Below are 26,888 nucleotides of genomic sequence, written 5' to 3'. Positions count from 1 at the left end.
GGAAATGGGCCGGACACGGTTGAAGACCCTGTCATCAACAATGCAGGGGAATCCTCGGTTGAGGAAAAAGGAGGTCATACCAGAAACACCGTCATGGAAGGTAGCATCATCAGAGCAGATGCGTCGAAGACGGAGAAACTGGGAGAATGGAATGGAGTCCTTATAGGAGGTAGGGTGTGAAGAAGTGTAGTCGAGGTAGCTTTAGGAGTCGGTGGGCTTATAATGGATATTAGTAGACAACCTTTCCCCAGAGATGGAGACAGAGAAGTCGAGGAAGGGAAGGGAAGTGTCAGAGATGGACCATGTAAAGGTGAGAGAAGGGTGGAAATTGGAAGCAAGGTTGATCAAGTTTTCCAGTTCGGGGCAGGAGCAGGAAACGGCACTGATACAGTCATCAATGTACCGGAAAAAGAGTTGGGTGAGGGGGCCTGAGTAGGACTGGAACAAAGAATGCTCGACATATCCCACAAAAAGACAGGCATAACGAGGACCCATGCGGGTACCCATAGTGACACCTTTTACTTGAAGGAAGTGCATGGAGTTGAAGGAGAAGTTGTTCAATGTGAGAACAAGTTCAGCCAGGCGGAGGAGGGTGGTGGTGGATGGGGACTGGTCGGGCCTCTGTTCCAGGAAGAAGCGGAGAGCCCTCAAACCATCCTGGTGGGGGATGGAAGTGTAGAACTATTGGACGTCCATAGTGAAGAGGAGGCGGTTGGGACCAGGAAACTGGAAATTGTCAAAATGACGTAGGGCGTCAGAAGAGTCATCGATGTAGGTGGGAAGAGACTGGATCAGCAGAGAAAAGATAGAGTCAAGATAGGAAGAAATAAGTTCAGTGGGGCAGGAGCAGGCTGACACAATGGGTCTGCTGGGACAGTCCCGTTTGTGGATTTTGGGAAGGAGGTAGAAGCGGGCTGTCCGGGGTTGCGGGACTATGAGGTTGGAAGCTGTAGAGAGAAGATCTCCAGAGGAGATGAGGTCAGTGACAGTCCTTTGGACGCTGACTTGATGTTCGGTGGTGGGGTCATGGTCCAGAGGGAGGTAGGAAGAAGTGTCTGTGAGTTGGCGTTGAGCTTCTGCAAGGTAGAGGTTGGTACGCCATGCAACAACAGCACCACCCTTGTCTGCAGGTTTGATGACCATGTTGGGGTTAGACCTGAGAGAACGGGGTGCCTCAAGTTCAGAGGGGGACAGGTTAGAATGAGTGAGGGGGGCAAAGATACTGAGATGACCAATGTCTCGCCGACAGTTTTCAATGAAGAGATCAAGAGCGGGTAAGTGGCCAGGGGGAGGGGTCCAGGTAGAGGGAGAATACTGGAGGCGGGTGAATGGGTCTGCTGGTCGGGAGGAGGACTCCTGGTCAAAGAAGTGAGCCCGGAGGCGGAGGCGACGGAAGAAGAGCTCAACGTCATGCCGAGCGTGAAATTCATTGAGGTGGGGGCGTAAGGGGATAAAACAAAGACCTTTTCTGAGTACAGAACATTCAGCATCAGAGAGGGGGAGGTCAGAGGGTATAGTGAATACACGGCAAGGGGGAATATACCCCATCAGCCTCCATATCCAAAGGATCATCCTCCGCCATTTGCGCCACCTCCAGCGTGATGCCACTACCAAACGCATCTTCCCCTCCCTTCCCCTGTCAGCATTCCAAAGGGACTGTTCCCTCCGCGACACCCTGGTCCACTCCTCCATTACCCCCACCACCTCGTCCCCGTCCCATGGCACCTTCCCCTGCAATCGCAGGAGGTGTAATACCTGCCCATTTACCTCCTCTCTCCTCACTATCCAAGGCCCCAAACACTCCTTTCAGGTGAAGCAGTAATTTACTTGTACTTCTTTCAATGTAGTATACTGTATTCGCTGCTCACAATGTGGTCTCCTCTACATTGGGGAGACCAAGCGCAGACTGGGTGTCCGCTTTGCGGAAGACCTCCGCTCATTCCGCAAGCAGGACCCTGAGCTTCTGGTTGCTTGCCATTTCAACACTCCCCCCTGCTCTCATGCTCACATCTCTGTCCTGGGATTGCTGCAGTGTTCCAGTGAACATCAACGCAAGCTCGAGGAACAGCATCTCATCTACCGATTAGGCACACTACAGCCTGCCGGACTGAACATTGAGTTCAATCATTTCAGAGCATGACAGCCCCCCATTTAACTTTCATTTTTAGTTGTTTTTTCTTTTTTTCTTTTTTACACTTTTTACAACCTTTTTTTGCATTTATTTCATTTCATCTTAGTTTGTTCAGTTTGCTTACCCACTGTTTTTTTTCATGTTTGCACTTGCTGCTGTTCAATATTCAGTCCGTTAACACCTTTTCTGTACTAATGCTTTGTCTTTCAACACACTATTAACATATTGTTTGCCTTTGCTCCATGACCTTTTGGCCTTGTCCAATCTACACCTTCCCCTTTGTTATGTCTTGCCCCACCCCCACCTCACTTGCTGATAACCTGTGACATTTTTAATATTTGTCTGTTGCGAAGAAGGGTCACTGACCCGAAATATTAACTCTGCTTCTCTTTCCACAGATGCTGCCAGACCTCCTGAGTGGTTCCAGCATTTCTTGTTTTTGTTTGAGGTCAAAACATTGTACGTTTTCAAGAAGGAGTTAGATATAGCTCTTAGGTCTAAAGGAATCAAAGGGTATGGGGGGAAAGCGAGAACAGGTTACTGATGATCAGCCATGATCATAATGAATGGCGGAGCAGGCTCAAAGGGCCAAATGGCCTATTCCTGCTCCTATTTTCTATGTTTCTATGTAGTGTCCAGAACTGCTCATAGTACTCAATGTGCGGTCTAACCAGGGCTTTATATAGCGAGTGGGCAGGTTTGGGGCGAGTTGGGTTTGGGATTGAGATTTTTAAAATTTTAACATCCCACCTAACCCAAATCCACCTATTTTTGTGGGTTAAAACTAACCCCTATGTTTCTAAAAATTACCCTTATGATTCCAAAACTCTCACAAGTTATCAGATAATTTGTGGAATAAATACGCTCACTTTCTGCAAGAGCAAGAAAACTCTTTAAATAACCACCTCCACTTAGTTCGAAAGCATGAGCTCGAGCTTCCGGTTGCTTGCCATTTCAACACTCCCCCCTGCTCTCATGCCAACATTTCTGTCTTTGGCCTGCTCCAGTGTTCCAGTGAACATCAACACAAGCTCGAGGAGCAGCACCTGATCTTTCGATTAGGCACTCTACAGCCTTGCGGATTGAACATTGAGTTCAATAACTTCAGAGCATGACTGGCCTTTTTCTATATTTTTATATTTTTTATTTTATTTTTTCACCATGTGTCTGTTTTTCATGTAGACAGAGCTGCTCATTATTCTGCTATTAACACTTTCTCTGGACTAATATTTTGTCTTTCACCACAAGCATTAACACACTATTTGCCTTTGTCCCAGGACAGCTTTGTTATTTAATCTCTCCTGCCCTCTGCCGTGTCACACACCTTCCCTTTTGTTCTCTTCCCCCCAACAACGCACTCCCCCCCCCACCCCATTCACTTGCTGAAAACCTAATTCTTTTCTAACCTTTGCCAGTTCTGATGAAAGGTCACAGACCTGAAACGTTAACACTGCTTCTCTCTCCACAGATGCTGCCAGACCTGCTGAGTATTTCCAGCACTTTATTTTATTTCAGAATTCCAGCAAGTGCAGTATTTTGCTTTTATAGAAGACTGAAACATTGGTCGGAGCCTTTGTGGTTTCTGTATGGCATTGTAATGCTAATGTAGTACTTGTTTCCAGTGAATGTCTTAATAGACTTTTTTCTTTTTCAAGATGGGCAATGTACATTAATCAAAGTTTATATTTTGGCAGTGATTGCTTCATTAAATAGGACACATGATTAATTTATTAAACTTTTGTATTCAAATTAATTAAGGTCAATCAAATAAATTGGAAGTTATGAATGAGCTTGTCAGGTTTTATAGCAGATGCAGGAAACTATCAATTATTTTATCTCAAAAGAGGACACTTGGTTTGCAAATGAAGGTATTGAGATGATAATTCGTCCTGGTTAGCAGTCATGATAAAGTGCAAAAATTAGTCTACTATTAATATTAATACACTAGAGAATCTCCTGTCACTTTGCTCGTGGTTTGTCAGAGGAAATAGTGGCATAGGTTTTTGACTGTAATGCTGAGGGTAACTCATTCATTTTAATCAGTTTTATGAATATAAAAACTAGATCAAAATGCCTTTTACCTGGTGCTTCTTATGAGAGGCTGAGTGCCACCTGTGGAGAAAATAAGAATAACATGTGCTCTTGTAATATGAGGGTCAATTTACTCTCCAAGTACCAACTTTAAGCATGCTGCACCTATCATACCAAAGAGCAAGTCACTTTGCACTGTTGATGCAGGCCTGGCTCCTGGCTGAGTACTTAACTTCTCAAAATTGGAGAAGAAACAGGAGCATAACAACAGGCCTCTCAGCAGAGAAATGGCTCAGCTGCTCTTTGACTTAGTGCTGGGAATGCAGTTGTGAATGGCATAAACTATCCTCTCCGTCCATCCAGCCTTGGCCCCAAGGGTGGGTGGGAGGAAGCACACTGCGCGGAGGTCAGCCTAGCTGACACCACTGGTTGGCAGGTGGGTGCCACCATGTTATGGGGGGGTGGGGGCACAGTGGTACGTGGGAGGGCAAGATGGACCTGTGAGGGCAAAGTGCATGTTGTTGCCCATCTGTCACAGGATGAACAGCAGCAATGCCAGTGTGAGCAGAATGCCGTTTGTAAAGATGGAGTTGTGTTGCAGAAAATGAAGGTATCAATTGTGTAAAAGAAAGACTTGCATTTATATAGCATCTTTCATGACCTTAGAACATCCCAAATCGCGTCAAGCCAGTGGAGTACTTTGGAATTGTAGTCACTGTTGTAATGTAGGGCGTGCAGCAACCAATTTATACACAGGAAGATCCCACAAACAGCAATGTGACAATCACCAGATAATTTGTTTTAGTGATACTGGTTGATGGATAAATATTGGCCAGGATATGAAGGATTATTCCCTGCTCTTCTTAGTAACAGCGCTGTTGGATCTTTTACAGCCACTTGACGGGGTAGACGGAGCCTCAGTTTAACATTTCATCCAAAAGACAGCACCTCTGATAGTGTAGCACTCCCTCAGTACAGCACTAGAGTGCCAATCTATATTTTCTGCTCAAGTCTCTGGAGTGGGACTTGAACCCACAACATTCTACAAGCTGCAACTGAGCCCTGGCTAACACAAATGAATGAGGAAGGAGTGGCAGGCATTTAGCAGAAGAGCCGAAGGGGCCAGGGAGGAGAAGGGAACTGTGGATGAGCAATGAGTGAGGCTAGACCCCTGCTCCCACAACTTCACACTAGGCAGAATGCCCTGGTACCTTAAAGCCCGAGTCCATGTCTTATAAATGTACATTTTCCCAAACAAGGCCATTTATTGATTTATTTTCATACTGTTTTTCCAGAAATAGGAAAACAGGGTTTTTATGCTGGGCTATTTTTTGGATGATAATTGTAATATTCCTTGTCCTTTGGTGTGTGATCTGTTCTTAAGAGTCACAGGAAGACAAGTAATATGCAAAACAAATGTAGGGTTTTATTATAATAGAACTGGAACATATATATGTATATAATAGCTCTATTGACTACAGGAGCACATCTGAATACGTCTTACTATGTCGGGCTCCATCCACAACTAACTGGTCACCTGTAACTCGATATCACTTCCTCTGATGATGTTCACTTGCAGTCCTTAAAGTGGTCCACCCTTATGTCATTTCACAATAATATCACTAATAAGAACATATTTCAATGAGATTGAAGCAGTAATTTTATTAATTAAATATACATTTTTTTTAGTCGCTTCACCGTCCTATTGTTTATTAAATAAAAGACTGAATACAATAGCCTTCTAAGGAACAGGATTACAATTGCAATCTAAAAATCAAATGAATAAAGTTGCTATGTTTATGTAGACCATGCTGAGGAGGGATTTATCCTGTGGAGTAAATATCACAAGGGAAAATAATTTGCTCCACTGACCAAATCTAAATCGGGGAAGCCAGTTGTACGTGCTGAAGTGAGACTGATGGCATTCCACTTTGACAACACCACACTACAGCAGGCTTCTCTGCTAACCTTCAATTATTTCCCAAATGGCCAAATTTCACTCAGCTTGCAGGATTGAGCATACACCCCAGAACTCAATATCTCATGACCAAAACATAAAAGAACTTAAACACCCGTAGTTTAAAATATTTTGAGCTTTTGGAGACCTGGCTATTCACCAACTGCTTCAATGTCACAAAATAAATGCAGTACATAAATGTAATGGTATTATTGATGTTGATCGATACATGGTTATTTTTCATGTAACTGCCACTCAAATGGGAATGTGCCATCTTCTGATCAGTAGGAGTGCAACTCTCAATCAGAGTGCGACTATGATAATCACACTTCAGCCCCTAAACTGTGAAGAGATGATCGTCATATCTCCTGCAGTGCATTAGGCAGGCAGTTAACCAGATGTGCCAATTAGAAAGTTATGACTTAATAATGCAAAAACGCTGTGTTTTTAGCTTCCCCTCAGTGAACCCTTGTTCACTGCTCTCCAATTATAATGGCAAAGAAATCAACCAGACAGGTTTTCTTAGATTTAAACAAGAAAGGTGTAAGATTATTAACCTTAAAACTCTAATTCTGTTAAAACTACTAAAATATACGCAACATGACCACACTACCATGCATACGCGATGACCACACACACAAATAGAGACAGAAAAGGAGAAAGAATCAAGGGGAAAGTTTGAAGCAATAGCTGGAGTTCATTTATTGTATTTTCAGTTTGATGTACAGTCTTTGATTGCAGTTTGATCTTGCTGTCTTGTTGGGACCCAGTACACACTTTCAAACTTGTTTTGATGGTTTTCTGTCTTCTTGAAATCCAGTTGCTGTTTGTTCTTTTTGTGTGAGAGAGAGAGAGAGAGAGAGAGAGAGAGAGAGAGAGAGAGAGGGCGACGCTGTATTTTCAAGCTCGGTTGCAGCCTGACCTCAAACTGTTCTGTAAACACAATTCAAACCAAACCTGGGCCAGCAGGCCAGTCATGTGACTAGGTCTTTTTTTTGGGACAAAAAATCCTGGTGCGGTTTTGTGGATTCTTTCAATCTTAGTAGACATCCTCAGGAGAGGGCTGGAATGCTGACTTTCACACATTCAATGTCTGGTGATCAAAATCCATTTGGGTTAATTGAATCAGGGAGCAGCTCCATTGTCTTCTCCAGGCAACTGTCTCTTAGAATGCAAATGTTTCCAGCCACTGTCCTGTTAGAATGCAGGTGCAGCCATGTTTTCAGTCCAGTAAGAGTTTAAAATTAATGTTCCATATGATGAAATTAATATGCCTCATTCTTTGCAGGTGTGGTTTTCATCATGATATCTAGAGACATATTCCCAAGAAAATTTTGAACTTTGCTCTCAAAATTATGCCTTCTAGTTAATTTTAAATGTTTTTATACACCACAATTTTTAATAGTCAAAAAAAAATCAAGCTGGCATTTGGATTTTTGACACACAAACCAAACCATTCTCCCACATCCAAATATTCCACCAGCCTAGTTCACAATGGTGCTCTACCATCTCCGGACTCAGGTCACAGAGATATTGCATTGCATCCAATCACAGAGACAATCTCTTCTCCAACCAAATTCCAGTGGGGTGAGCCTTTGGTTTAGTGGTAGCATTCTGACCTCAGACAGTCAGATAGTCCCCTCTCTGAATTCTAGGTTGGCATTCAAATGGGAGAGGGTACACCCCCCCACTCCCCATCCCCCACCACCCCCCAACTCCCACCACCATCGTATGTATTGTGGGAGATGTATAGGAAAAACTAACTTGTCAGATAGCAAAATGATGATTATGGGCTTATGGCCATGGAGGACCATTCCCATTGTGTTCTGTCTGAATGTTAATCAGCCAGTGAATTCTTCCACTTCTTCACACTATTCTCCAAGGGAAGAGTATGAAGATGAGAAAAATATTATTCACGTTTTGTCATGCCATTCTTATCTCTCTCCCCTCTCTGTCTAATTCAACCTGCACTCTTCTCCCACTTTGACTTTCTTGAGCTGGTACTTTATTTCACTCTGTCCATACAAGTTGTTGCTCAACAGCATGTTGGAACTTACTCTCCCCACAGTCCCTCAGTTAATGCTGGCACTTTCTTTGCTCCCCCACCCCGAGCACCATTCTATGTTTTTCTTTCCCCTCCACTCCAAACACCATTGCTAGCTTCTGCCTACCTTCCTCTCCCCTTCATTACCATCCATTCCCCCTCTTCTGATTACTATCTATTTATCTCCCTATTCATTGCTTTTGATTTCCCCTTTCTCTTTTGCCTTCATCTTACTCCTTCCCTCACCCCCTTTTCTGTTGTCCATTGCCTCCTCCCCATCTATTCCCCCTGTGTTACGCAATTTCCTCCTGCCACTTATCAAGCAACTTGTTCCGTTCTCTCCCCTTTCATTTTCCTTCCTCTCTTTTCCATCCTTTCCCATGCTGTGCATTCACTCCCCTCCACTGAATATCCATTTCCTGCCACATGCCCTGCTCCTGCTGAGCCCAGTAGCTAATGCACTGGACAAGTCCTTCTCCTCTTTGTATGCTTCTTGCGTAAATGTTGGGATTGCCTCTTCTACATGCTGTAGACAGGTACTCCAGTTTCCACCTACAGTGTACAAAAGCAGTGATCCAGGGCATTAGAGCTATGAGTGGTGTGAAGAGGAAGAATGGGCGACTATCGACTGCTGTAACTACAGGACACAGGAGGAGACAGACAAATGGGGGAGGAAGATGTGCCCAGTTGTACCTTCAAATGCTAAAATGTTAATCAGGCTGCCCAAGATGCTGACTGTCCATGTCAAATGTGGAAGATTAGTGTGCATGGGGATATAAGGGCAATGTGGTTGGCTCTTAACTGCACTCTGAAATGGCCTAGCAAGCCACTCTTTTGTAGGTGGCTAAGCACCACCTGCCCAAGGGCACTTAGGGTTAGACAATAAATGCTGACTTTGCCAGTGATGCTCACATCCCAAGAACAAATAAAAAAAACTCAGAGCAAGTTTTTATTTTTAATACTATATTTTGTGCATTTTCCAGCAGTTTGGAATTTACTGCAATTCTGCCTTTTAAACCAAATATACAATTTCTCCTGGAAGGGATAGTGATATTGTAAGCATGAAAATAAAAGTAGTAGTATGGTATTCAAGTTAACATAAATAAGCTAACACCATCTGTTAAAATCCCGCATTGAGGAATGCAAAATAAAATGTTCAGCATTCATTTGACATTATTGCTGTTGTGATATCACTTTAACAGTTTGAATACCTCACACAGTATCACAGGAAGTGATGTCATCCAACACGTCGTAGTGCAATTGGAGTTGTGTTGATTACCTAGTCACATGTGTATGATAGAATTCTCTTATAAATTTGTTACTTCAAAATAAAGATCCCACAATTTATTTACCTTTCAACTCAAGATTGCCTGGTACCTTATTGCTGACAAAAAGGCAATAGCACAACAATTGCCAAGTGATTTCTATCCTATTTTAAATTAGTCACAAAGATTTATTTTTTTCTACTGAAAATTAAGTTGTTACATGTTGCAATCATTACAAATGGCGAAACATGTTGCTTTGAGGAACAGGCATAGAAAGTGGAACTTTATGTCTTTGTATGAATCTGCTTGACTGCCAGTGATGGAGGAGACAGATACTGTCTCCAGTGGCAGGGGCACTGCTCAAGTGAACTGCTATCTCCTACTGTCAACACTCCTAACTTGTGCTGCAACTGCACCCATCAATTTGAGTGGTGTTAACTGTCCTGTCAACAGTGCAGAGATTATTTCTTCTTCGCAGCCTTCGTGCTGTAACCTTTCTGTTGCCTGACTTCTAATGTCTATGTCGATTCCCTTCAAAGACTGGCACAGATGAAAGAAATCTGTCAGCACTAAGACGCTAGATGTCTCTTGGCTGCTCATACATTGCTAATGAATGGGCTACTGTTTGGGAAAATAACTTCCCATCCCATTTTTCACCTGCCTATGGTTGACCAACCCAGCAGTGAGCTGTCTGAAGATAATACAGCCTCTTAGACAAGCTTCTGCCCAAAATGTATATTTGTTTTTGTCCAAGTTTTTTTGTGGAAGGAACGGCTACATAATCCTGAGCTGTGATGTAGAAGGGCTGCAGCAACTAAACACATTCACATTGGACTGAAAAGCTTTCATGTTCATACAGATCCTTTAAGGAGAAATGGAAATAAGCTTCATTAAGTGACATGTTCTAATAGCACGAGGCACCTAGGCAACCCCATTGACTTGCTTATCCAATATAAGAGTCATTTGCTGCAGAGTGAATTGAATTCTACTAGTTTCTCCTTCCTCATTTTTATAACGAATACCACACTAATCATAATTCCAACAATAACCGGGGGAACGGCAGAAGGAAAGTTATCAGATATATATTTTCTTCAATAAAAACAGAAAGTCTTGGAAATGCTCAGCAGGTCTGATGAAAGGTCATAGATCTGAAACGTTAACTCTGTTTCTCTCTACACTGATGCTGCCAGACCTGCTGAGCGTTTCCAGTACTTTCTGTTTTTATTTCAGATTTCCAGCCTCCACACTATTTTGCTTTTATTTATTTTCTTAACTTAAGGAAAAGATAATCTGATTTTACTTCATTGCATCCTAGGTTCCTCCTGCTCCATAATGACCATGGTGACATACATTAATTCTGGATGCCTATCAGCAGTTCTGGCTTCAAGTTCAGGAAGATCATAACTAGCTGATAGATTTCAGCAAGACCATTAGTCCTTCATGAGTTGATACCATTTGACAGTTATATCTTGACTGCCTGATCAGTGGTCCTAATATCCATGAGGTACACTTGTCACCTCATCTCAAATAACATTAAGTGGTTTATTACTCCAAATTAGTGCATCTGTTATATTCAATGGCATATCTATAGAGCTTTGGCATAATAATTGTGTACAGATGAAGATCTATATGACTGTTTGCTAGTAATTCATGTTGCCTTCATGTTCAGTCACAGCTCTCAAACATCATGCATTTAGAATTTGTACATTAAGGCAGTTCCACACACAGAAAGTTCGTAATCCTGCTGGGTATTACAAAAGACATCCAAAAGCAATTTCCCCACAAAGACAGGATGGAATAAAAATAGCAAGATGACATTAGTCTCTGCACAGGACCATTCCTAAATATTTCCCCCTTTTACAAGAAAACTAAAATTGGTTTTGTTTATATATTATGTAGCATAACAACAGAATGCAGGAGGGCATGTGTAATGAGAGCAGAATTTGATGCTGGAAGGACAGAACAGCATGGAGAAATTGCACTAAGATGCTAACAAAAAAGTTAGCCAAATTCAACAAATTTCTCCATATCAAAGCCAGGTGGCAATACACTTGTTAAAAATAGTGGCCAGATTTTCCACTTCTGATCTTGCCCACCCATAACTTCTCACTAATCCATGAGCTGGTGAGCACAGAGGTGTGAAGTTTACTTGCTGGTATTCTACACCGAATTTTTGGACTGATCCAGAATAGAATACAGTTGCGGCGGATTGCACATTCCGAATAGCATCGAACCAAACAAGGCTAAGCAATGGCAGTAATAGGTGGGCATATATTTTGTGGAGCGCTAGAGTTGCGGTAACAAATTAGGGTACTCAAATTGCTGAAATAATAAATAATCTGTCAAAGCTTTTCGTCCTGTGCTCATCAGGACAGATGCCAGAATGCCAAATTTCAAAGGCAGCAACAATTTATACTGCATGAGAAAAGGGTATTGATTGGTTGACAAGTCGACTCTGATTGGTCAAGGAGTTGCCATGGAGAATGCACCAGGGGAGAATTCCCCTCCACACTTCTGTTAATTCAAAAGAGGTGCAAAGCCTGGATATGTTCCGTTTGCCTGCCACCTACAGACCAAATAGGACATAGCAATTGCAAAAAGGATAGAAGTTTATACCATATGACAAAAAGATGTTCATCAGACATTTTAAAACACTGAAGTCGAAAAAATTTTATTTTTAAACTGTAAATCTTGTTCGTAACAAATGTAATCACACCTTCGGATGCCTGTAATCAGATCTATCTCAGACAGACAGATCTACTTCAAACAGGGACTTGGATGAACAGAGAGATTTTAACCCAGAGAGGAGACTTTCATCACTTCTCAGTATGGTCTGTATTCAAACCCAGGTTTGAGTTCAAATCAACTGACCATCAAATACATATATAACCATTAAATAAATGTATAACTTAAGTAGGCAATCTAACTATTTATTTGCTAAAAGTACAATGACAGGCTTGTTTCCTCACTCATTACATTCTTTTGTCAACCATTCTTCAACCATTCCAGTGGTTGGCCAGCAGCTCTTGGAGGCTGGACTTCCTGCCTCAAAGGGGTGGAAGACCCGCCCGAGGTCAATTAAGGGCCTGGGCCATGTAAAACCCTGGCGTGGTTCCCAGGCCCGACAGAGGTGGGCTCACCTCTGACTTTTTGGCAATGTCAAATTGCAGCCAAGGCTTCTGCACAAACCAATTGCTGCCAGACATGAGCACCCCAGTGCACCTTTCCCTTGGAATTGAGCATGATTGGGAGAATGAATAGAGGCCACGCAGAGCAGCAGAAGATCGAGGAGCAGAAGGAGAAGGAAGAGGAAGAGAGGCAGAAACCTTCCAGCCCCTTTTTGCCTGGGCTCACTTCAAGTAACCACGACCCCAATTCCCCATTTGCCAACAGTCCCGCACTCCTCCTCCCCACTGACCATCACTTCTTTGATCACAATGCAAAAATAAAAGCTGCCACAAAATAAACATTCCAAAACAAATATTTAAATAAAATTATGCCATATTGCATACAAAACTCAACTAATCAGCCATGTGCATTTCCTTAGTGCCTGTCCTCCATGTGCCTTTGCCTGTCCCAGTGCTCCTATGCAGTGCTACCCCAGTGGCTGCAGTATGGCTGGTGAAAGACTGCAGGTGGCTTTGGAGGATGACCTCGAGCAGATCTGACCCTCGAAGGCACAGCTGTTGGTTTCACCATCTCAGCATGGGCGGCAGTAGTCTGGGCTGGCTGGATGACAGGCAACAGCAAGGGCACTGGCGGAGTGGCAGGGGCGGGAACACGAATGCTGTCATCCTGAGAGAGGACAGCAGGTTTGTGATCCATGAAGCCATTGCGCTCCCCTGGGGTGGTGCCTCAGCAATCATAGTAATCTGCTGGAAAACAGATTGCTGGACTGCTCTGAAACCCAGAAAGCCCTGTTGAGCACTGTAATCCGCCATGATGGCAGCAATCTGAGCTGGCATGAGAGCAAGCTGACCTTGCATGACTTCAGTCTGAGCTTCCACTGCAGTACTCAGACGTTTAGTGGAAGCTGCATGTGCTGCAATGGAAGCTGAGACATTGGCCATCAGACGCTGCATCATGGTTGGCCCACAAAAGTGCGCACAAAGAGTTAACCACCACTTCCCATGCAGGAAAGGATGGCATCCAAGATTTGTGCAAAGCCCTCAAGTTGGTGACGGACTCCTCGGTGCTCCTGGGTGTTGAACATTGGCTTTCTGGCAGGCTTTCCAATACACCAAGCATTCCATTGTGCAGACCTTTCAGCCTTTTTCTGTAGCCTGCGCCACTGAAGTCGTCATCTAAGTCCTCTACAGCAGAACTCACATGCAATCTTTCCCTCCAGCCTGCACTGTTCTTGCCTCCACCCTGGCTGCAGCTTACTTTGTGCAGTGCGTCTAACCAGAGATAGATCCTTCCTCTATGTTATCCTCTAAATTATATGCAGTGTCTGAGCTGGTGTCTGCAACTGTGAAATCAAATGACATATGTCTTCACCATCACTGTCTTCTTGCTGTTCCTCCATTGCCTGGCCAGGTTGCACTTCTTGGGTATCTGAAAGGAGAAAAGTACAAGTGGGGGAGGGGTAGAAAGTAAGAGGTGTATGATTGCACCATCTGCAGCTTGGAAGTCAGAAGAGATTGTGCGATGAGGAGGAAGTGGGATGTGTGAGAAGGAGGGTGAGCTATGAGGATACCATCATCTTCAAATGATTCAGCCCCACCACCGACCACAGGCTCAGCAATTGCTGTTCCAGTAATTGGGAGCACCAAATTCTCCATGGGGGTTAGAACATGTAGGTGTGCCTGACCCCCTCCGGTTAGCTCTTGCTGCCTCCGATTGTACAAGAGAAAAGGAAGTGTGTCAGTGAGTGTCATGCAATCTGTCTGGGTGATGTGGCTGTTATGGTTGAATAGCTGGCAGTGTGTGCAGGCTGTGATTTGTCTATGTGAAGCTTGCAGCAGTGCTAAATGTGTAAGGGTGCGGTAAAACATATGAATGTTAGGTATGAGATCTGAATGATAGTTTTTTATTCGTTAATGGAATGTGAGCAATGCTGGCAAGGCCAGCATCTATTGCCATCCCTAATTGCCCTTGAGAAGGTGGTGGTCAGCCGCCTTCTTGAACAGTTGCAGTCTGTGTGGTTTAGGTACATCCACAGTGCTGTTAGGGAGGGAGTTCCACAATTTCAACCCAATGACGATGAAGGACAGGCGATACATTTACAAGTCAGGATGGTATGTGACTTGAAGTAGAACTTGCAGATGGTGGTGTTCCCTTCCGCTTGCTGCCCTCATTCTTCTAGGTGGGAGAGGTCGCAGGTTTGGAAGGTGCTGTCGAAGGAACTGCGGCAAGTTGCTGCAGTGCATCTTGTAGATGGTACACATTGCAACCATTGTGCGCTGGTGGTGGGAGGGAATGTCTATGGTGGTGGATGGGGTGCCAATCCGAGTGAGCTTCCAGAGTGTTGTTGGAGATGCACTCATCCAGATAAGTGGAGAGTATTCCATCACACTCCTGGCTTGTGTATTGTAGATGGTGGACAAGCTTTGGGGAGTCAGGAGGTGAATTACTTGTTGCAGAATTCCCAGCTTTTGTCCTGCTCTTGTAGCCACAGTATTTATATGGCTTGTCCAGTTAATTTTGTTGTCAATGGTAACCCACAGGATGTTGATGGTGGGGGATTTAGCAATGGTAATGCTGTTGAATATCAAGGGATGATGGTTACATTCTCTCATGGTCATTACCTAGTACTTGTGTAGTGTAAATGTTACTTGCCACTTATCAGCCCAAACCTGAATGTTCTCCAGGTCTTGCTGCATGTGGGCATGGACTATTACATTATCTGAGGAATTATGAATGGGACTGAAGGTGAGATGGTGGCATAGTGGTAATGTCACTGGACTAGTAATCTAGAGGCCCGGGCTTATGCCCTGGGGACACGGGTTAAAATTCCACCATGGCAGCTGGTGGAATTTAAATTCATTTTCTTAATTTAAAAAATCTGGAATTGAAAGCTAGTCTCAGTAATGGTGCCATGAAACTATCATCATTTGTCTTAAAAACCCATCTGGTTCACTAATATCCTTTAGGGAAGAAAATCTGCTGTCCTTACTTGGTCCGGCCTACATGTGACTCCAGACCTACAGCAATGTGGTTGATTCTTAACTGCACTCTGAAATGCCCTAGCAAGCCATTCTGTTCAAGGGCAATTAGGGATGGGCAACAAATGCTGACCTTGCCAGCAACGCCCACATCCCATGAAAGAATAAACAAAATAAAGCAATCATCATCGAACATTACCACTTCTGACCTTATGATGGACGGAAGGTAATGAAGCAGCTGAAGATTGTTGGGCCTAGGACACTGTTGTTAGGTGAGTGATGGGGATGTGATGAATTGAGAAGTGTCTGAGGCTAGTGGTGCAGTTGGTGGGATATGGCATTTAAAGATGTGTCCACTAAACCTGGTCAGTAAACCTTTCAGAGTACTGCATCGAGGCCCTCGGTACCAGACTCCAGGGATTGACCTCTGGCTGCCTTTTGAGCACGTGTCTGGAGGACCTTCTGGTTGCTGCAGATACAAGACATCTCTCTTATTTTCCACTTCCTCCACTAAGGCCTCCAGTGAAGTGTCCAAAACCTTGGAAACTGCTCTCTTCCATGTTATGCCATTCTTCCCGTTTCCCAGGTCATACATCCAGCAATTGCTCCAGCCACAATGTAATTCCCCTTTAAGAGGTGCAGGCTAGATTTAAGTAGTGCGTGCTAGCTTTGAGGTGTGCTAGGAGGTTATGAATTTGGGCCCGGTGCTGATGCATGCAGCCCAGAAACAGTGTGGTTAATGTGGCTGCATGCAGCAATCTTTCTAATGAGAATGCAGCAAAAAGTGGGTAAGCTGCCTGCATTTCAATTAACAGGTGCAGGTTAATTTCGCATCGGGATCCCCGCACCTGTTTTCGGGGGCTATCTAATTTAGCCCCCATTGTGTTTCATATAATGTAGTTAGTATGCTACATTTAGTCACAGATGTTCAGTAAAATTGTTGTTATAAAGACTACATAGGCAGTGAATTTCCACAGGAAATCGATCAAAGTTCTGGTGAGCGATGGGGAGAACCCCCTTTGAGTTCCCCCCATACAGTTAATAAGAACATAAGAAACAGGAACAGGAGTAGGCTTTATGGCCTATTGAGCCTGCTTCACCGGTCAGTAAGATCATGGCTTAACTTTTAAATCAACTTTACTTTCCCACCCTATCCCCATACCCCTTAATTCCCTAGTGCCCAAGAGTCTATCAATCTTAGTCTTGAATGTACTCATTGACTGAGCATCTTCAGCCCTCTGGGGTAGAGAATTCCAAAGATTCACAACCCTCTGAGTGAAGAAATTTCTCCTCATCCCAGTCCTAAATGGCCAATCCCTTATCCTGAAACGATGGTCCCCTAGTTTTAGACTCTTCAGCCAGGGGAAATAGCCTCTCAGCAACTAGTTTGTCAAGCCCTCTAAGAACTTTGTACATTTCAATGAGATCACTTCTCATTCTTCTAAACTCCATAGAATATAGGCTCACTCTACTCAATCTCTCTTCTTAGGACAGCCCTCTCATCTAAGAAATCAATCTAGTGAAATTTTGTTGCACCCCCTCCAAAGCAAGTATATTCTTCCTTAGGTAGAAACAAAAGCTGTATTCCAGATATGGTCTCTCCAAGGCCCTATATAATTGCAGCATGACCGCCTTACTCTTATACTGCAACCCCCTTGAAATAAAGGTCAACATACCATTTGCCTTTTTAATTGCTTACTATACCTGCATGTCAACTTTCTGTGATTCATTTACAAGAACACTCAAATCCTCCTGAATCTCAATGTTTACTAGTCGCTCACCTTTTTAAAAATATTCTGCTTATCCATTCATCCTACCAAAGGTGACAATTTCACACTTACCCACATTATACTCCAGCTGCCACCTTCTTGTCCAATCACATAACGTAGCTTCTTTATGTCTTCCTCATCAGCAAACTTGAATATATTACAGTCGATATAGACTGTAGATAGCTGAGGCCTCAACACTGATCCTCGGGGCATTCCACTAGTTACACCCTGTCATCCTGAAAATGCCCTGTTTATTCCTACTCTCTGTTTTCTGTCCATTAACCAATCCTCAATCTGTGCTAATATTTTACTCCCAATCCCATGAGACCTAATCTTTTGTAACAATCTATTGTTTGGCACCTGACCAAATTCTGAAAGTCCAAATACATTACATCCACTGGTTCCCTGTTAGCCACTCTGCTAGTTACATCCCAAAAACATTTTAATATATTTGTCAAACATGATTTCCCTTTCATAAATCTGTACTGACACTTCCTAATCTGGGCCCATGGGCACTATATTTTAAATGAATAAAGCCAGCAACGAATATGGACCTAACACTGTTGAAATATAGTAAATATACAATATTGTGAATCGCAATATTGTGATTCATAAGTACTTACTACTCGTTATATGACACTAATTATAATTGCTGGGATTTTATGTTGGCGACGAGGGTCTCAACGTCCAGAAAGGGCGACGCCGAGATCTCCCCATCGCCTCTTTCTGGAAGGCCCGCATAATCTAGTGCCAATCAGGCACTTAAGTGGACAGCAGCGGGCCTTCCACAGGATCAAGGACTCCATTGCCCGAAGTCTCGCCCGTGGAGGCGGTGGCTGCTGCTGAAGGAACACCTACCGGAGGCTGAGGAACGTCGCTGGACCCAGGCCACAGGTAGGTCAGGGCAGGAGGGGTCTTGCAGGGTGGGGGTTGCGGGGAGGGGGTTTGGGAGGTCAATAGCAAGGGCTCTCAGCAGGCCACCCCTTCCCGATGCTGGGTCCCTCATTCAGGCACTAAGTGCCTTTTAACGGGAGACCCCCGCCCTCCCACCCCCGAGTTGAGAAGCAGCCCTCACAGTTTTCTACACCATGCTTCCCGTGCGGTGACAGGGCCACCCGCTGCATGGCTAATTGTGGCTGTGGCGGGAAGAGGCCCTTAATTGGGGTTAATTGCCCATTTAAGGGTCTCAATTGGCGGCAGGTCAGGAAGGCCATTCACAGGCCTCCTGCCCTGGACTAAATTTTGACAGAGGCGGGATGGTGGCGGGGAACCTCCTCTGCACCACCATCCCACCCAATTTAATGCTCACCTTGCCTCCAAACCCGCCGCGGAGGAGAGCATAAAAATCCCCCCTATGTTTCTGAATAATTCATTGTTTCAAAATTCATTTATTACACTAGAGCAGGTACATTTGGTTAATGTAAAATTTTAAAAATTATTTTTAATGCTTCTCTTGAACACAGGTGTCAGTGTTTTTGAGACTGATTGCACAGCTTCCTTTTTTTAAGTCCCTAAGTATCAAATTGGCAGAGAAGGAAAATAGCAACAGTAATGTAGTTTACATGGCAGCAGTTAAAGTTAGCAGCATGCCAGTTTCAATGGCAGTAAGTAGTGCTGGGATAATGATTAAGTACCACAAAGAGGTGGGATAAGCTGGCCGGAGTATAATGATAAGCTTTTGAACAGTCTCTGATGAGAACTAGTTCATAAAAACAAAGAAAAAAACAGGTGGTTATATTGGATGAGAGCTTTTTCTCTCTTTCTGAAGTGTAATCCCTTGGTTGATGCTCACACAGTGCCAATTAAGGCTCAAGTCTACACTCTCAAAAGGAACAGAATTCTTGCTGGTCAACATGAACACTTTACTTGTAAAACAGCAAAATTTAGAAAGCGAAACAAAGGCCATTCAGGCCATCTAGCTGTACCTTCAATGAAACATGTTCAATTTGTATCATTATGAAACCCCCCTAATTTATTTAAATTGCCTGAGGAAAGTGAGTAACTCCAGTTGTGTTCAAGTATTAGATTTAAATTAATTCCCCTTTCAAATTAGAAAGATGAACTGCCTACAAAATTACAGATGTCATTTTCTGTCACACAAACAATTTGTCTCAAATCTCAGTGACAAAATAATTAATGCGCGGTTGGCACAGCTTTATAAATATATTTAACAGAAGAAAACTTCAGCATCTTGTGTAATAATAGAATTAGGCACTTGAAATGGTCCTGCCAACCCCCATTACTGGAATTCCATCACTTAAGGAATGATTCCAGAAAGCTTACGCAAAACAAACTAGATTCAATCTCAGGGTGAGCTCACAGTGGTGTGGCTCAGCTGAACACCAGTTTGTTTGTAGGACAGGTTCATCTAATATGTAAACAAGGAAAGAATTAAGAATTTCTGCTAGCTGATACAATGCCAAATACACTATACAAAAGATTGATAGGATATAGTGATCGTATTCTCGTCCACACATCTAAGTTGATAGGCTTAGAAGAGCTGAGAAAAGGACAAGCATTTCACCGTAGAAAAAGGAAAACATGATGCAGGATCATTTGAAGTATTAGTCGCTTCAAGCTTCTCTCACACACGTACACCTCCTTGCGGAAGTTCATAGTTGTAATAGCTGATGCCTGGGAGCAGGCCGCCAGCCCATTTTCTGAGCCAGACAATCAGTCCACACAAAATGCATCACAAAGGGCATGCTGAGTAAGCCCAGTGCAATTTGGGATGCTATACTTCATGTATTCAAGACCTATTTGGTTACCCATTTGCTGTATGGAAATCCTCACAGACTCCATTTAAACGATGTAGATGATTTTATTTTCTCTGTTAACTACAGCGAATTTAATCAACAACTAGGAAAAATTCTTAGCAGAAAAGGTATCCTGACTATTTAAAAGATTTGTTTACATATACTTAAAAAGAAATTGTGATACTGATCATTTCTGGAATTCAACATCTGGGATTCACGTTGTCAAAAAAAATTACTAACATCTGCTATAAACCAATTTCCCTGATCTCTCATCACCATGAATACAAAAACATCTTTTGTCAACAAATTCTAAACCATTATTTTTTCAGTTTTCTGATAAATATCAGTGCCGTATAACACTTTAAACTGTACAATAATACAGCATTTTGATCATATTCTGGTATATTTACTAACAAAACTCTACCTATATTTTTGATGCCAGCACTTTGTATTCTTCTAATCAACTCAACCCACAGCTCTAGGAATCATCCATACTGCAGGAACCAGCTGTTTCTGCTGTTCTGCCATGTTCATATTGGTCTTCCTTTATACAATGCAAACAGCTTAGTTTGCAGTTGGTGTTGGCTGCATGACACTGGCCCACCAAATATTAACAGTGAGAGCTGGCAACACTAAGACAACAGAATAAAATCAGCTCACAAACTTATCTTGCCTGCATCTAGTCTGCACTGCAGCAGCTCCTTCCAATGATTAGCTTTGCAGGAGCATTACACACACAATTTAATTGATTAAAAAAGTGCTATGACGCTCAACTGGAAAACAAGAGGCGATGGATGCCCTTCGGACAAACAGGTCAGATGACAGTGGGCACATGGTAATTTTGCACTATTATCTCTGATCATTCTCTGTCATTGTTCGATTTAGAAGTAAGAGTTAAATATAGAACAAGCAAAGGCCACTCGGGCTATTTGTCCAAGAAACAAATTCACAAATACACTCTCAGAATTATTTAAACTCCTGAAATACCACAGGTAAAACTTGCACATTAGCCATAGGACAGGCAAGTGAGATTTTAAAATAAGAGACTCATATTGCAATCCATGTTATTCACCCTGACCGTATACCACATTTTGTCAATGTGGGTGACCCACGGTTGAGGGCCGGGAGTTGCGCCTGTGGCAGTCGGGAGGCCCAAATCACTTTGAGGTTTCGGCTTCAGTACCAGTTTCTCAGCAAGCCGCAGGTGCCAAAACAATGCCCCACTGCAGCTCACTGACCTGTTGAGGGAAAATCATTCGGCTACTGCATGTAGATGGTTGGCAGATAAAGCCTGTTGGAGGGGAAGCAGATGCCAAGGAACGAAAATAAATTGGCAGTGGATTGGAATATTTGGAAAGGCTAGAAAGAGCACTTTTACTCCTACCAGCCCAGAAAAACCTTAAAAAAAAATATCCTTTGGGAAGAGGCCTCCGGTGGTCCTTTTATAGATCGTGGGTTAGGCCTTTCAAAGTTTGGAGATGGAGGGATTTATATGCTTCAAGCATGCTTTACACATTTCTTCTTGAAAGTTGTGATCAGGGTACTACAAGCCTATCTGAAAGTTAATCGATGACCAAAATTGTGTTCAATATTGAAAGTGCCCTCTTCGATGAGTTCTATGGAATTAAAGTAACCTATTTTAAAATTATAATCATTCCACAATTCAATAAAACTATGGCTTAGAAATTCATTGGCACCTAAGCATCCAAAATATAGGGTGGCACCCGTTCAGCAGTAGAAGTGCGCTGCCTGCTAATTTGGATCAGGCTCCACTGTAAGCATGCAGAGCACATCAGAAGTATTCAAAATGGTAATTAAAATATTTAAGGGTAGTTACTGGGGGGGGGGCCAGTGGCAGCTTGTTGACACTTCTTCTCCTGGCCCCACAAAAATCTACAGAAAAACAAAAAAAAAATCTCACTTATTGGGAGAGACCTCCTCTATAAAGACCACTGCTTCGGCTTCTAAACGCTTGGACAAAGTGGCATGCTTCCTGTATTTCATGTTATAGTTTGTATTTGAGTCCCTAAAACAAGTGTAGGAACCTGATTTGCATACGTAAACAGTCTTCTATCTGTTTTGGGCAGAAGTTTTGGGTGCTCATTTAAGACTTGTCCGAAAGTTTGTTCAGGTGCGCAAATGGGTGCACAGGGTCCCCAGCTGAAAAACTGGTGACCGTCAATTCAAAGTCTCCCCCTTTGTTTCAAGACAGACTTTGCAAGACTTTACCTATGTACAATGGCTGATTTTTTTTAAAAAACAAGGGCAACAACCAAACCAAAATATAGGCAAAAATAGATCATTTTTACCAGGCTCACATTCTAAACTGTGGCATGGGAGTAACACAGCAGTAGTTCTATTTCAATGGATTTAAAACATTTCACATTATACCTTTTATTTAACATTTAGCTGATTCTACCAATGTTGATCTAAAACTTTAATCTCTTCAATCACAAATTGTTATTTTTCTCTCAGAAATCTTACCAACTCGAGTGGGAAAGTTGTCCTCATTATTGATCAGGGCCTCAATCCAGTCCATGAGCAAATTCATATATTGTGGAGCAGTTACTTTGGTTGGTTTCTTATACTTGTTCTCATCCTGCCACCTGTATTCATATTTCAGCCCGCCTGACATGATGGGACAGCTCCTTTCGGTACAATACTCACAAATGGTACCGTAGATGAGATTGATACGGTTGAAGAAATCTACTGTGTTAACTGCAATCCAATCATTGAAATTTTCCCCTGCAGGAAGCTGAACTACAGTCTTGAGATCAACGCCAGATTTAAGTGAGGCCTGTGCTTTCTTGTACAGCTCGAAGCGTTGAGTTCCAGGTTCAAACTTCTTTCGGGGTCGAAAAGTCCTGTCTTTATTAAAGACTTGCTTCAGGCAAAGGGCCATCTTTCAAAATGTACAGAAAGGTGTCTATCTCTCCTTTAAACAAGGTTCAATATAAAAAAAAGGCTTATTTTTCTTGATTTAAGTTGATATTATTTAATAACTTCCTGATCAGTTCGCTCTCCGCAACTTACTGCAGCAATCTGAGTATTCTGTAAGAGAGAAGAAGCTTTTATTATTCATCAGTAAGACAGGTTCCAGTAATGTTATCAAGGCACCCGATTGATTGGCACTCCACTTCACATTAAAGCTCTTATTATATCAGGATTTACACCTGTAATGTGTAATGCTAAGGTAAAAGTAAAAATATTAAATTCTCTGAAGGCTCTTCATGAAAAAAACATTCATTTCTCACTCTATTATAGCTATGTCGACTGTATAAAGCAGACAGCCTGCCAGGGTGTTTCAGATGAGCAGTCATGCTGTAGTGTAGTCTACAGATGAACTGGGGTTAGAAACTGGGCAATAATTGCACCAGGTGCAGTTTCCATTTTAAATTCATACAGGCTGTCCTTATTTTGAAATAATACTTCAAGTTTGTATTATTACTGACAGTTAAAGTCAAAGAAAACTTGCGGCAATTTGGGAAGCAGTGCCAAGTTGGCTGGATCAAAGGCATTTCTCTGCAGAGCAGATCGAGGAACTGAGACACACCAAACTGAGATGGGAGAATGCCACAGCTGGCGGGGAGGATGTAAGTACAGTGTGACAAGTTTACATAAGCAGTTTCCAGTATAAATGTAGACATAAGAATTTGTAATGGAAAGTTGAGAGGGAGTATGTGTGGACATAGGATTTTTAATGTATAATCAATGTGTGAGGGAGGAATAGGAGAATTTTGAGAGATCGTTTGACCTAACTCCATGATTTCATCTTCAGTGATAAATCTTGCTAACTGTTCACATTTGACTAATTTCCAGCAAGGAACCTGTATTCTGCAGGAGTAAATTACACAGTAGTAAGACTGTCAAAAGCAGGAGTGGCCCTAGAGGAGAATATGAGATACAGGGGTATCATACTTTTCAATCCAGAAAGCTCGCAAAAGTCAGGAATGTGATGGAATACTCTCCACTTGCCTGGATGGGTGCAGCCCCAACAATAGTCAAGAAGCTTGACACCATTCAGGACAAGGCAGCCCACTTGATTGGCACCCCATCCACAAACATTCACTCCCTCCTTCACCAACGCACAGTGGCAGCAGTGTGTACCATCTACAAGATGCATTGCAGCAATGCACAAAGGCTCCTTTTTTTTAATTCATTCATGGGATGTGGGCATCGGTGGCTAGGCCACCATATATTGCTCATCCCTAATTGCCCTTGGGAAGGTGGTGGTGAGCTGCCTTCTTGAAGCGCTGCAATCCATGTGAGGTAGGTACACCCACTGTGCTGTTAGGAAGAGAGTTCCAGGATTTTGACCCTGCGACAGTGAAGGAACGGCCATATAGTTCCAAGTCAGGATGGTGTGTGACTTGGAGGGGAACTTGCAAGTGGTGGTGTTCTCATGCATTTGCTGCCCTTGTCCTTCCAGTTGGTAGAGGTCGCGGGTTTGGAAGGTGCTGTCTATAAGGAGCCTTGGTGCGTTGCTGCAGCGTATCTTGTAGATGAAGATTGACCTCCAACAACCACAACCATCTTACTTTGCGCTAGATATGACTCCAACCAGTGGAGGGTTTTCCCCCTGATTCACATTGACTTCAGTTTTGCTAGGGCACCTTGATGCTATACTTGGTAAAATGCTGTCTTGATGTCAAGGGCAGTCACTCTCACCTCACCTCTTGAGTTCAGCTCTTTTGTCCATGTTTGAGCCAAGGCTGTAATGAGGTCAGGAGCTGAGTGGCCCTGGCGGAACCCAAACTGAGCGTCACTGAGCAGGTTATTGCTAAGCAAGTGCCGCTTGATGGCACTGTTGATGACACCTTCCATCACTTTACTGATGATTGAGAGTAGGTTGATGGGGTGGTAACTGGCCGGGTTGGTCTTGTCCTGCTTTTTGTGTACAGGACATAGTGGGCAATTTTCCACATTACCGGGTAGATGCCAGTGTTGCAGCTGTACTGAAACAGCTTGGTTAGGGGCGCACCAAGTTCTGGAGCACAGGCCTTCAGTATTATTGCCGGAATATTGTCAGGATCCATAGCCTTTGCAGTATCCAGTGCTTTCAGTTGTTTCTTGATATCATGCGGAGTGATTCGAAGTGGCTGAAGTCTGGCATCTGTGATGCTGGGGACTTCAGGAGGAGGCCGAGATGGATCATCCACTTGGCACTTCTGGCTGAAGATTGTTGCAAATGCTTCAGCCTTATCTTTCGCACTGATGTGCTGGGCTCTCCCATCATTGAGGATGGGGATATTTGTGGAGCCACCTCCTCCAGTTAGTTTTTTAATTGTCCACCACCATTCACGGCTGGATGTGGCAGGACTACAGAGCTTAGATCTGATCCGTTGGTTATGGGATTGCTTAGCGTTGTCTAATACATGCTGCTTACGCCGTTTGGCACGCAAGTAGTCCTGGGTTGTAGCTTCACCAGGTTGACAACCTCATTTAGAGGTATGCCTGGTGCCACTCCTGGCATGCCCTCCGGCACTCTTCATTGAACCAGGGTTGGTCTCCTGGTTTGATGGTAATGGTAGAGTGGGGGACATGCCAGGCCATGAGGTTACAGATTGTGGTTGAATACAATTCTGCTGATGCTGATGGCCCATAGCGCCTCATGGATGCCCAGTTTTACATTGCTAGATCTGTTCGAAATCTATCCCATTTAGCACGGTGATAGTGCCACACAACACGACTTCTGGTGGGACAGGACATACCCGGGGATAGTGATGGCAGTGTCTGTCAGGTATGATTCCGTGAGTATGACTATGTCAGGCTGTTGCTTGACTAGTCTGTGGGACAGCTCTCCCAACTTTGGCACAAGCCCCCAGATGTTAGTAAGGAGGACTTTGCAGGGTCGACAGGGCTGGGTTTGCCGTTGTCGTTTCTGGTGCCTAGGTTGATGCCGGGTGGTCCGTCCGGTTTCATTCCTTTTTATTGACTTTGTAGTGGTTAAATACAACTGAGTGGCTTGCTAGGCCATTTCAGAGGGCATGTAAGAGTCAGCCACATTGCTGTGGGTCATGAGTCACTTGTTGGCAAGACCAGGTAAGGACAGCAGATTTCCTTCCCTAAAGGACATTAGTGAACCAGATGGGTTTTTACAACAATCAACAATGGTTTCATGGACATCATTAGACTAGCTTTTTAATTCCAGATTTTTTTTTATTAATTGAATTCAAATTCCACCTTCTGCTGACAGCATCTTCCAAATCCGCGACTGCTACCGCCTAGAAGGACAAGGGCAGCAGATGCATGGGAACACCACCACCTGCAATTTCCCCTCCAAGCCAAACAACATCCTGACTTGGAACTATATCACCGTTCCTTCACTGACACAGGGTCAAAATCCTGGAACTCCCTTCCTAACAGCGCATTAGGTGTACCTACCCCACATGGACTGCAGCAGTTCAAGAAAACGGCTCACCCCCACCTTCTCAAGAGCATTTAGTGATGGGCTGGCCGAGCAGCAATGCCCACATCCCATGAATGAATAAAAAAAATGCCAACCAATTGTGATAAAAAAAGGAAGCTGAAAATAGCCCTGAATATAAGCCAGTGATATATAACAAACAAACACTGAAAGTGCAGCAGCAAATGGCTTTCGAGGTGATACTGTGTGCATGCCTAACATTCCTTCACTTGAATTGGTGGAAAACCGCAAGTATATGAAAACCTGAAGAAAAATACAAGTACTGAAGACCCAAGATTTATCCACTGGGAGAGGGATCCACCCAAGAGAATTTTGATTTTTGAAACCTTATTTGGTGCATTTTCCAGTACCTGGAATCCACTATGAACACCAGTGAGCTGAATCTTACAGACCCCCCGATG

The 26,888-nt window shown here is 43.4% G+C and overlaps 1 protein-coding gene across 2 annotated transcripts in view; it reads right to left on the bottom strand.

The window, feature by feature from the left end:
- LOC137372741 (MOB kinase activator 3C-like) overlaps positions 1-26,888 on the bottom strand; it is a 76,301-nt gene that overhangs the window by 32,865 nt on the left and 16,548 nt on the right. For both annotated transcript variants that reach the window (XR_010975489.1, XM_068036934.1), the window contains exon 2: positions 22,545-23,111. Coding sequence is in view for 1 of the 2 variants with exons in the window: in XM_068036934.1 (XP_067893035.1) it covers positions 22,545-22,962 (418 nt within the window). In the remaining variant the exon portion in view is untranslated. The remainder of the gene's footprint in view (positions 1-22,544; positions 23,112-26,888) is intronic.

The sequence above is a fragment of the Heterodontus francisci genome, chromosome 8 (assembly GCF_036365525.1).
Source record: "Heterodontus francisci isolate sHetFra1 chromosome 8, sHetFra1.hap1, whole genome shotgun sequence".
NCBI lineage: Eukaryota > Metazoa > Chordata > Chondrichthyes > Heterodontiformes > Heterodontidae > Heterodontus > Heterodontus francisci.
This window is presented reverse-complemented; position numbering and strand designations above follow the sequence as displayed.